The sequence below is a fragment of the Lissotriton vulgaris genome, unplaced genomic scaffold (genome assembly GCF_964263255.1).
Source record: "Lissotriton vulgaris unplaced genomic scaffold, aLisVul1.2 SCAFFOLD_814, whole genome shotgun sequence".
NCBI lineage: Eukaryota > Metazoa > Chordata > Amphibia > Caudata > Salamandridae > Lissotriton > Lissotriton vulgaris.
In genome coordinates this window covers 156,440-168,764 of record NW_028244460.1, presented here as the reverse complement: position 1 = coordinate 168,764, position 12,325 = coordinate 156,440, and the positions used below count along the sequence as shown (strand labels likewise).

The following is a 12,325-nucleotide window of genomic DNA, read 5'->3' as shown; positions in this document are numbered from 1 at the left end:
CCCCAAAAAAGTGCAAAAGAACATGTAGTGGGAATGTCATGTGACATTGTCATCACATGCCATTTTCCCAGTGCATTGTACCATTTCCCCAGTTTTGCCTGGATAAATGGTGCTATGAACCGCATAGCACTACTCGCCACCACGTTTAGAGGGTGATCCATTTCTCTTCCTACCCTGGAAGGAGAGTTACTCCCGCATTTTGTTGAAGTGAAACTCTAACTGTTTCCAGTGTCAGAGTCAGATTGGGGTCTGTGAATTCTCACTTATTCACAAGTTAGTGGTCATTCACAAACTGACACGGCGAAGCATCAGTGCGCTGCATTTACTAGTGTGTGATTCTACACATTCAAAACATGTACACCTGGCAGAAACCATCGGACTAGTTTAGTTTTCAAACATTGTTGAAAGAGCTGCTTAGTCCTAAAAACTCCAACTCTTTGAGCATAAATAAGATAAGCTGTAAACAACTATTCTGGGGACACAGATAAGCCCACTGACACCAAGAGAGAAACAGTAATAACACTTATTCACAGGCCCTGGAAAACCCCTAGTCCTGCTCATCATACAGACCCATCTCCCTCCTAACCGCTCATGCTAAACTATTCACAGGCGTTCTGGCACACAACTTAGACCATTCATAATGGCCTTATGACTGCAAGTCACAGCAGTGGTGAGATAATACTGTGCCGTTAATAAAATGGATGCTTTCCAACACTGAGAAGACACTGGACACACTGTCCGCCAAGGGCCCGATTTATATTCAGGTGAATGGTTTATTCCGTCATAAATGTGGCAGGTGTCCCGTCCACCCTATTAAAAGTGCATTATATCCTCTGGCATTTGTAATAAAACAGACGGGATCTGTTGTTATGTTTGACAAAATACCTGTCCGATAAACTCTAAATCAGGCCCCTTGTCTGCAGCAAGTGCTGTAGAAGGAGCAAGAGCCAGCATTATAGGAAGAGGGCCTAGAAGCAGATATAGTCCCAGAGGCACTGAAGCACCTACCCTGGAAAACCCTGGAAGGAACTGCTGATTGAAATACAACAGGATCATAACTTTACCTACTTTAGGAAGAACCAAAGACTCACTTTTAAAGTTGTCTTTCAGGGCAGAATCAGTCAATAGTTCAAGGGAGATGGATATATATTACGCTGATAGAAAATCCACCTCAACTCAGGATAATGCTCCAGTCTTGCAGGTTAGAAGGATCCAGAAATGCTTGAACTAGGAGGGCTGTAAAATGTGTTGAAGGGGACTTAGGGGCTTATTACGAGTGTGGCGGTCTTCCAATGGGACTACCACAGCGGCGGTACCAGGCAGACTGCCAAACCCATTGAGTGCCCGCCGCCGGATTATGACCTAAATCCAGGGTGGGTGGGCGGTGCAGCAGCGGTCTCGCGGCGGCTGTATTAGGCTCATTGGAGAACCTAAACAGCATATAACCACCTTAAGAGTGCCTGCAGCACGTTCCTGCACCATGTCATGCATGCCACACTGTGCAGGAACAAGGGCGCAATTCCATGGGGTGGCACAACATGTGCCCCCTGCATGCAACCACAGGAGCAGAATCGGCCGGGCCCTGTGAGGGCCCCCTTACCTGCATGTCCTTTATCCTTTTCATGGCGGGGTCCCCGCCAGGGAAAAGGACGGTGGATATGCAGACCGTAATATGATCGGTGATGTCGGAATCAGCACTGCCAACATATTTGGGGTGTTTGCAGACCGCCTCCACAGCGGGATCCTTGATCCTGGTGGGGGGGCGGTCCCACCACCACGCTCATAATATGGTGGTCAATTCGCCTTGATGGTGGCAGTTGGACCGCAACCGCGAGTACCGCGATCATGAGGACCGTCGCACTTATAGAAAGACTCTTAATAAGCTGCTAGGTAAAGGCGGGAGTTGACATTTGAGCTGATCCAGTGTAAACAGGAAAGCATTGTGGAAAAAGGTGTCTGACACAAAATACCTGCTGGTGCTGAAAGCCCTATCGAATCTTTGCCGGACATCGGGGCCACACGCCGAGTTGCCGCCGCCGCCGCACCCTGGACTACCAGCGGCCGTTGAGCGGACTCGGTTACCCAGGGGGCCCTGCTTCGACGCACGCTGTGCGCGTCATCACCCTGCGCCAGGAAGCGCTTGAAAGCCCGGGTTCTCCCGACCATATTGTGCTGACACAAAATACCTGCTGGTGCTGAAAGCCCTATCGAATCTTTGCCGGACATCGGGGCCACACGCCGAGTTGCCGCCGCCGCCGCACCTTGGACTACCAGCGGCCGCTGAGCGGACTCGGTTACCCAGGGGGCCCTGCTTCGACGCACGCTGTGTGCGTCATCACCCTGCGCCAGGAGGCGCTTGAAAGCCCGGCTTCTCAGACGAAGCCCGGACAAAGGGCGGACTGCCTAAGACTGTCCGAGACTGGATGTGACTGGACTGGGCACAGAACTCTGCTTGAAATATCATTGTGAGTCGTCTTTGTTAAATACTTTGCTGCTGTATTCTAAGTAGAGTGTGGGAGTTAAAATCGTAACAAGCTTTTTTGATACAAGTTTCTATTTTCTTGCCACCTATTGCGAACATCAGGTTGAGGGCTATTCTCTGTGTTTAGGCACTATGTCGAAGACAAAGACCCCTGTAGTATCAAATACCATGGACAACTATCTGGTCCAGGTGGTTGCTAAAATTAATAATGACAGAAGGTCCTCCGTGGGCCTGAGTTTATCCCCCACCCCTACCATGCAAGACATGCCTGTAAATACATTTGAGCCAGATATCAGTAATGATCCCCCGTTACAGGACCAGCCCGATAACAACACACTAACACAACTTATAGTGGCAATAGCTGAGTCTGACACGGAGATTAAACCCGAAGAAGAGCTAGTAGTAATTGAGGATGAGCCCCCGGTACCTGTACCTGCACCAAGAGCATCCAGAGGGGGGGACAAGGGGGATAAGGGTCAACCCAAGTGTGGTGGGCTGCGTTCAAGTAAAAAAAAAAAAAACAGCCCACCCCCTAAAAGCGATATAGTAGATGGGCGGGGGCCAAACGGGGGAAAATCACTTTTGGACGAAGACTATCTGAAGAGAATAGCAAACATGTTGGATACCAAGATAAAGGTCATTACAAAACCATTGCTGGCGAAAATTGAGCAACTAACAGAGGAGGTGCATAGATTAGGGGGGCTATTAAAGCAGACTCTAGAAGAGGTGGGAGACATTCCAAACCAAGTAGTATCCAGAATAGAGCCCAAAATGGCCCCAACAGTTCACTTACCAGGGGGCAGAGAGAATGTAACTTCCCTCCCAACTACAATAAATCACCAGGGGGAAGGGGGACAACATTTAGCTGAAGAGGATTCCTTGAGATCAAGGGATAAGTACATTGCATCTTGCCCAGAGAAAGGCCATGTAGAGCTAATTGTTGAGGCCTCCCCCCTGGTCTTGGTTTTGGCTAACGTTCCTCATTTGAAGCAGGGGAAAATAGAAACCACACCTTCCCTGATGAGTAAGGCACTGCATTGGCTGGCTCAAAATATGGCATTCTCACCGGGGGGCATGCAACAGTTGGCAGATGAGATAGTTTTAGGCAAGGAGAGTTGAATGGATAGGGAGCAACCACAAAAAATTTAGGGGAGATTGTGTGGTGTTGCACCTTTCAGGCCCGGACGTTCTCCCGAACATCTTGGCTAACATATACCCCCCCCCCCCCCAACGTAGAACAGCTGAGATTATTCCATTAACCTTGGACTTCTTCTACAAGAGACGAGGTAACATCTTGAATCCAACCATACCAAGAACTAAATGGAATACTGTGGCCCACAAGGGTAACAGGAGCTGTTCGAATAGTAGCGGGCGTGACTCTTGAAAATAGGTTCTCGGCGCTATCAAATCTAAATGAATGCGACTGACTTCATGGGGCTGAAGTTGCCGAATTCCCAAAAATAACTATTGGTAGCAAAAGTTCAAGTAGCGACGAGAGAAGGCCAGAAAATGTAGCCTTGTCCGGCAGCAGGGTAGAACACTATGTAAATGAGCGAGGGATTGAACAGGATGCCTTGGCAAAGAGGATTCCGAACATAGTGGCTGGGGATCCCGGTGGGATGTCCAAGTCCTACATTAGTAAATCTGGCAGTAGGACATACAGTTCATCATTAAATACAGGGTTGGAGCCCGCTAGCTGTGATTTAATGTCAATTCAGGATCTAGCTAATCCAGACTTAGATAATGGAAGTTTAACCCTCCTTTCATGGAACCTTGCTGGAATAGTAAATAAACAGGCCTCCCCAGAGTGGTGTGAGTTTATCGAACACTACGATATAATTTTGTTCCAGGAATATTGGGCATTGAACCCAGTTCACCGGCTTGGATTCCTAAACTTTTATGTCCCGGCAAAAAAAAAACCCAAAGGGCAGCCATCAGGAGGATTGATAATTTGGGTACGACAATCACTGCATTGCAAAATCCAGGAAAGATCTCTTAAATCCAGTGATATACTGTCAATTACGATCACCTGGGCAAATGGCCATGGGACGGCCCTTTTTAATATTTATGCCAGGGGAGTTGCATGGGGGAACACCTCGGAGGTGATAACATTACTTGACAATGATCTTGAGCATCTCCCACCGCATCTATCCATTATGGTGGGAGGTGACATGAACACTACCTTCGAACCTCTGGGACAGGAGGATTGTGCGTTGTCCTCAGAAGAGGATAGTAAGTGGGGAGTCCCACAACTGGAACTACCGTTGGTTAGGAGATGGACGGATGTAGCAATCCAAGTTAAGAGCAGGTGTTTGTCAAGGGGACTTAGAGCAGCAAATTGGCGTACCCCGTCGGACCGACAGGGGTGCTGTACATTTGATAATGGAAGGGCTAAGAGCCGCAGAGATTATATTCTGGTGGATGTGAGGGATTGGCATAGGCTCCTAGACATGAGCATTAAACCTAGATTGGAAAGTGATCATAATCCACTATGCATGGATTTACTACTTAACAAAGGACAGCGAGCTCCAAGCATGGAGAGGGGCGCAGTGACTCTGGATATAGTTTCTACTACTGATCAGCGGCACGTAAGGTGGGGCAGATTGGTCGAAAGGCCAGAGATATTAGAGGACCTAAAGAAAGTAGTAGTCACTGAGGTTGCCACGATAAAACAACATTGTTCCAAACCTAATTTCATTAAATTCATGGAAGAAGCTCATGCCGAGTTCTTTGCCAAACTGCAAGGGTTCTTTTTAAAACCAGCAGGCCAAAGGAAGGCAGTAAAATCACCTCCCAGGCAGGGGTGGTATGACCAATCTTGCAGAAGTGCACGACTGAAACTTACTTGTGAACTCAGGAATAGAAACATTGAAGGGGTGAGGAAGGCAAGGGATGCATATAGAAAGGCCCAAATTAAAGCGAAAAGGGAATGGGACGAAAATCACTGGCTTGACTTAAAACTTGCATGTGCTGCCAAGAACCAAAAAGAATTTTGGGCAATCGTTAAATGGGACAGAGGGGGGATAGCAGAGCGCCCCCAAAATAATGTCGCAAAGAAATTATGGGTAGACTTTTTTAAGCCGCAGTATGCATATAAATTAGATCTTTGCCATTATGCACCACCCCCCATGGTCTTCTCAAAAGGGGAATTGTTTATCCTAGGTGATGTGAATATAGCATTAGATGGGGTGACCAGGGGGAGAGCGCCAGGTATGGACGGAATTCCGGCCGATGTATTTCTAAGCGACCGGGATACATGGTGCCAATATTCTGTTTGGCTAGCCAATTCGCTTGCCCCGGGTGCTCCAATACCAAATTTTTGGAAGAGAGCGGAAATTATTCCAGTCTTTAAAAAAGGTGATAAGGCACTACCCAGCAATTACAGACCCATCAGTCTTATTGATTCTGCTCAGAAGCTGATGGGTCGTCTAGTACAAAACAAATTACAAGCATGGATTACCGAGAAAGATATTTTGTCTCCTTTTCAGGCTGGTTTCCGCCCACTAACAAGCTCCATCAATCAGGTCTTTTATTTTCTAGCTTTATACTGGAAAAAACGTTACCTTGAGTGATGGCCCGTTGTATGCTGTATTTGTTGACCTGAAGTCAGCATTTGACTTAGGTCCACGGCAAAAATTATGGAGTGTACTTGCAGAAGCTGGTATCAGCCCCGAATTACTGACATTGTTAGTTCGTATGCATGAAAATAACTATGCCAGGATCAGATGGGGGGCCCAGGGCGAAGTAACTGATCCATTCCCCGTAGAGCGTGGGGTTAGACAGGGATGCTTCCTGGCCCCCACCTTGTTTTCAATATATATTAATGGCATAGTGGACTACCTAAGGAAATCCCCTACTGATGCTCCAATACTAGACGGGGTTCGTGTGCCAGTACTTATGTTTGCTGACGATACGTTGTTGGTTTCGCTAACCCCTAGTGGCCTCCAGAAGGCGATTAATGCATTTGGGGATTTCTGCCAGATTCGGGGCTTAGAGTTAAACACTTCCAAGACTAAGTTTATGTGCATGAACTCAGTTAAAGCTTTTAAGGGCAAAATCACCTATAATGGGACTGCTTTAAAACAGGTCGACGCTTTCACATACTTAGGGTTTTCCCTGCAGGGCAACATGAAATGGAAGACCCATATAGACACCGCAGTCTTAAAGTTTCATCAACTAGCAGGTGCTGTAGCACTCAAATATAAAACTTCATTAACTAAACCTGTATCTCCAGCTCTAGAGATTTATAGTATGAAGTGCTTGCCTATATGGCTCAGAATTGTGGGGTTTTGCCAACCTGAGGGAGTTGTCTTTAGCCGAGAGCAAGTTCCTGCGGCGCCTGGTTGGTGTCCCGCAGAGTACACCAATTGTTCCCCTATTGTTCGATCTGGGAAGGAAAAAGATTGAGGACCTGGCTCGGCTGCGCCCACTACTATTTTGGAGACGGATTATGTCAACACCGGAGCCAGGCCACTATGCTGCTGCACTTATGGACATCATCAAGTCGGACCGATTTCATACAATCGTATGGCTCAAAGAAATTCGGAGCATGTTGGCAAAACTCCACCTTGATCACCTTTGGGCCAACACTGATACAACTGCTTTTCCATCTAAGGAGACTTTAAAAAAATTGTATTGGGATATGATTTGGCAATCTGTCTTTTGTTCCAAACCAATCACCAAGTTAACCTGCCGTTTTTTGGAGATTAAATCTGCTCCATCACGCGAAACATACTGGGACCTCATTACAAGACCCATGGACAGAAAACTGTACTTCCAACTTAGAATTGGAACTCTGCCCTTTAATGCTTTTACACAAAAGTGGTTGCCGAATAAGGACAATAAATGCAACCATTGCAAAGACATAGTTGAGGATGTTTCGCACTTTTTGTTTGTTTGCCCTCTTTATGTCCGCCCAAGAAAACGATGGTTAAAACCAGCGTGCCAGAATTTAGGGACACGCAGGTGCCTTGAGGCGCTTAGAATATTGGAAACAGACTGTACTCCTCATTTAGCGATTGCAGTAGCAAAATTCTTAGGATGGGCGTGGACCATACGCACTCGCACTTTAGTTGGCGGAGATGTAGACAATGTGATGTGATTTTTGTGCCCCATATTAATTAATCATGAACAATGGATGTAAAGTTCTTCTTTTTAGTACTAATGTTTTTATTCTTAATCATGAAGTGACAGCATAACTAGTTTAATGTGAGTTTTAATAATTGAATGAATTTTAAGCTTAGTATTTATTGATGTAATGATAGGGTGTTTAATGCTTTTATGACAAGTTGTCGAATAAAGCTTTTGAATTTGTTTGTTGGAAAAAGGTGTCTGGAGTTACCTTTGTCATATATACTTCCTAAAGAGCTACCTTTGTCATGTATACTTCCTGAAGAGTTACCTTTGTTATACACTTCCTAAAGAGTTACCTTTGTCATACACTTCCTGAAGAGTTACCTTGGTTAAATACTTCCTGAAGAGTTACCTTTGTTATACACTTACTGAAGAGCTACCTTTGGTAGCTTCTTTCTGAAACTGAATTAACGGCAGCGCTTCCTGATTCCTCTCTTTTTCCACAATCTGTTCTGTTTAAATGAAATATTGTCCATGTACATCTACCTAAAACTCTACCTGTAGCACATGAGTGCTCTGTAGCTGCCCTTTCTTTAGTAAGTTACTCTGTGAATAATGGTAAATCACCGCCTTTTCAGAAGTAAGTACAATGTGACATGTTCAACCACAGTTTTAATGAAATATCCATGTATGGTAAAATGTTCCTTACTAAATTTCAAATATGGTAGAGAAGAGATGTCTTCTACAGCTGGTTAAATATTGTGTATTCACATTCTTTACATTTATATTTAGTAATATTGCATTTCTTTACATCCAACAGAAAATAAGTCTTAAATGCATGGATTGATTATGAATAATGAAGATAACGCATCAAACCAGCACGAATTGTCAAAAATAAGGAGCTCCAAAAACATCAGTGCAATCAGAGGCAGAGGACAGATCCAGGAAGAAGCAGTCAAAGGCAATTCAGTGAGTGTACGAGTCTGAGCTCTGCACCTCGACACCCCAAGACGAAGAAATAACCTCAACAAAACTAAGACAACAAAACTGACAAACCACCTGCTGACCAGCTTTGACCATGAGGCCGGTATGAGAGTTGGAGGAAGGTCTCGTGTCTATTTGGGATCCATAGCTTGGAACAAACTCCCTCTTCAGCTTTGAGCTGTTAGCAACATGATAATGTTTAAAAAAAGGTTGGAAACTTGGCTTTTTGTCCATGTTTGAAACAAACTGATTTACTTTCTTTTTGTGACCTGTGCTTTGCCCCGGGACACTCTTTGGAGTAGCTGTACACATTACAAGTCGCTTCACCATCATGATGTGGCTAGAGTAGTGCTTTGCTATTGAAACTGGCAACAGACCAGCATTCAGTGCTCTAGGTGTATTGCAAACTCTTTCTAGCCAAACCACAGGCACCAGGGAAAAGCACAACGAAGTGGAGCCGAACAACTGAAGGCTAAAGGAAAGCGGAGATCTGCTCTCTGAAGTACAGAGTATTGTCCCAATTTGCACCTACCGGAACGAAGATTAAGCTTTACCCGCAAGCATGCGAAGCCATTATCCATTCTAAAGATGCAATCACCCACAAGGAAGCCTTACTGATATTACGAATGTGGCAGGTATTTAGTGAGTCTTGTATTTTATTGTTAAATCGGAAATCAAGCGTCCACAATATCACACACATACAGGGAATGTGAAAATAACGCAAGTGGTTTATTAACTATGCTGACCCTTCAGGAAACACGGTCAGGAGAAAAATCGTGCAATTCCACTGAATATGTCAAGAACTTTAGCCAATTAGAAACCATAAAAGAGCATCAGCGAATACAAACAGGGGAAAAACCATACCATTGCAATGAATGTATAAAGAGTTTCAGTCAAATTTCAAACCTCTACACACATCAGAGAATACACACAGGGGAAAAACCATACCATTGCAACATATGTAAAAAGAGCTTCAGTCAAATTTCAAACCTCTACACACATCAGAGAATACACACAGGGGAAAAACCATACCATTGCAACATATGTAAAAAGAGCTTCAGTCAAATTTCAAACCTCTACACACATCAGAAAATACACATAGGGGAAAAACCATACCATTGCAGTGAATGTGTAAAGAGCTTCTGTCGGTTACAAGAACTCCAAAAACATCAGCGAACCCACACAGGGGAAAAACCATACCATTGCAAGGAATGTGTAAAGAGCTTCAATCAATTATCAAACCTCCATAGACATCAGAGAATGCACACAGGGGAAAAACCGTACCAGTGCAGTGAATGTGTAAAGAACTTCAGTCAGTTAACAGGCCTCCAGAGACATCAGCGAATACACACTGGGGAAAAACCATACAATTGCAGTGAATGTGGAAGTAGTTTTAGGGTACAATCAAACCTCCACACACATCAGAAAACACACACAGGGGAAAAACTGTACCAGTGCAGTGAATGTATAAAGAGCTTCAGTCAGTTAACAGACCTCCAAACACATCAGCGAACACACACAGGGGAAAAACCATACCATTGCAATGAATGTGTAAAGAGCTTCAGTCAAATTTCAAACCTCCACAGACATCAGAGAATACACACAGGGGAAAAACCATACCATTGCAGTGAATGTAAAAAGAGCTTCAGTCAAATGTCAAACCTCTTCACACATCAGAAAATACACACAGGGGAAAAACCATACCATTGCAGTGAATGTGTAAAGAGCTTCTGTCGGTTACAAGAACTCCAAAAACATCAGCGAACCCACACAGGGGAAAAAACATACCATTGCAAGGAATGTGTAAAGAGCTTCAATCAATTATCAAACCTCCACACACATCAGCGAACACACACAGGGGAAAAACCATACCAGTGCAGTGAATGTGTAAAGAACTTCAGTCAGTTAACAGGCCTCCAGAGACATCAGCGAATACACACTGGGGAAAAACCATACCAGTGCAGTGAATGTGTAAAGAGCTTCAGTCGGTTACAAGAACTCAGAACACATCAGCGAACACACACAGGGGAAAAACCATACCAGTGCAGTGAATGTGTAAAGAGCTTCAGTCAGTTAACAGACCTCCGCAGACATCAGCGAATACACACAGGGGAAAAACCATACAATTGCAATGAATGTGGAAGTAGTTTTAGGGTACTATCACACCTCCACACACATCAGAGAACACACACTGGGGAAAAACCATACCAGTGCAGTGAATGTATAAAGAGCTTTAGTCGGTTAACAGACCTCCGGAGACATCAGCGAATACACACTGAGGAAAAACCATACCATTGCAAGGAATGTGTACAGAGCTTTAGTTGGTCAACAGACCTCCGGAGACATCAGCGAATACACACAGGGGAAAAACCTTACCATTGCAGTGAATGTGGCAGTAGTTTTACTTACTCTTCAGCATTAAGAAATCATCAGCGAGCTCACAAAGGGCAAACAAATCTTTTAAATGCCATGAATGCTTGAAAAGCTGAAGTCCATTATCACTCCTAAGCAGGCATCAGCGAACACACGCAGAAGAAAAGCCTTCAAGTGCAATGAATGTGAGAAGAAATGTAGTCAATTATCAAGCCTATGTAGACATCAGCTTACACCCACTCTGTAAATACCGTACAACTGTAGTGAGTGTAGAAGCACCTTTAGGAAATCTTTTGCATTAAGGATTCATCAGTGAATGCACACAGAGAAAAATCCTTTCAGGTGCAGTGAATGTGTGAATATCTTCTGTCCCTTATAAAACCTACGAATACATCAACTAACATACACAGAGTAAAAATGGGCATTGCAATGAATATCAGAAGTGATTTTGTCAATTGCAAACACACCTGGGGTAAACCTTACAATTGCACTAAAAGTGTGACGAGCTTTTGTCAATTTCTGATCCTACATAGCCTCAGCGAACACACACCTTCATTTAACTCACTTAGAAATAATCCTAGAGATGCAGTGAATTTAAAAAGAACTTAAGAACATTAACAATAATATTGACTCATCTGAGGACATAGACAGGAGCAGAACAGTGCTGTTATTGTGAGATGAAGGAATTACAGGAACAAGTATATAATTATGTGGGTTATTCAAATACCAGATGAATGAAGACTCGACTAGAAGAAATGAAGAAAACCAAAGATTTGTAGAATATTGAAAGTGTCTGTTCCCAGTGATTGTTCACTTCGGTGCACATAAAAACAACAACGCTATATAACAGGAAATCCACTGGGAGACTAGCTCAATGTGGAATAAAAGAAAAGAAACACTGGTGGTTTTTATTTGGCGATGAAGATTTACAAAGAAAAACATCCAAGTGTTCCTGTTCATGCTACCTGTAAAAGTGTAGGGATGAATATGATTCTGCCTGCACACATTGCTATATTAGCATAAGTGAGTTAGTTGCGAAAACGCCATTTTGCTGCTTTTGCACATGACACTACATGTCTCTGTTTTTATAAAGACAAACTGCTTGCTTTTCCTTCACATGAGAATGGTCTGTTTTTCATATCTCTAGACTCACACTGCAACCTCAAGTCTGCACAAAGTGTTCAATGTTAAAATAACAATGTATGCTGTTGATGCAGGTTGATCGGTCCACGCTCTAGACACAACACAAACACAGCTGCTCATTTCTGAAACTCAGGTGCTTTTAATATTGCACTGCATGCATGAGACTAGCACTTGGAAAAAACCTTTCAATCGAGAAAGAGCTGTGCTGATCTGGGATGTGATTCACTTCACCTGACTTTGGAGGTATGGGGTTCCCGGTTTTAACCTAGA

The 12,325-nt window shown here is 44.0% G+C and overlaps 1 protein-coding gene across 1 annotated transcript in view; it reads left to right on the top strand.

Annotated features, from left to right (window-relative positions):
• The window catches only part of LOC147667238 (uncharacterized), a 61,213-nt gene extending 49,185 nt beyond the window's left edge, over window positions 1-12,028 (top strand). The window contains exon 2 of the mRNA XM_086948822.1: window positions 8,376-12,028. Coding sequence (XP_086804948.1) covers window positions 9,278-11,020 — 1,743 coding nt within the window. The 5' untranslated portion in view covers window positions 8,376-9,277 and the 3' untranslated portion in view covers window positions 11,021-12,028. The remainder of the gene's footprint in view (window positions 1-8,375) is intronic.
• The last annotated feature ends 297 nt before the right edge of the window (window positions 12,029-12,325 follow it).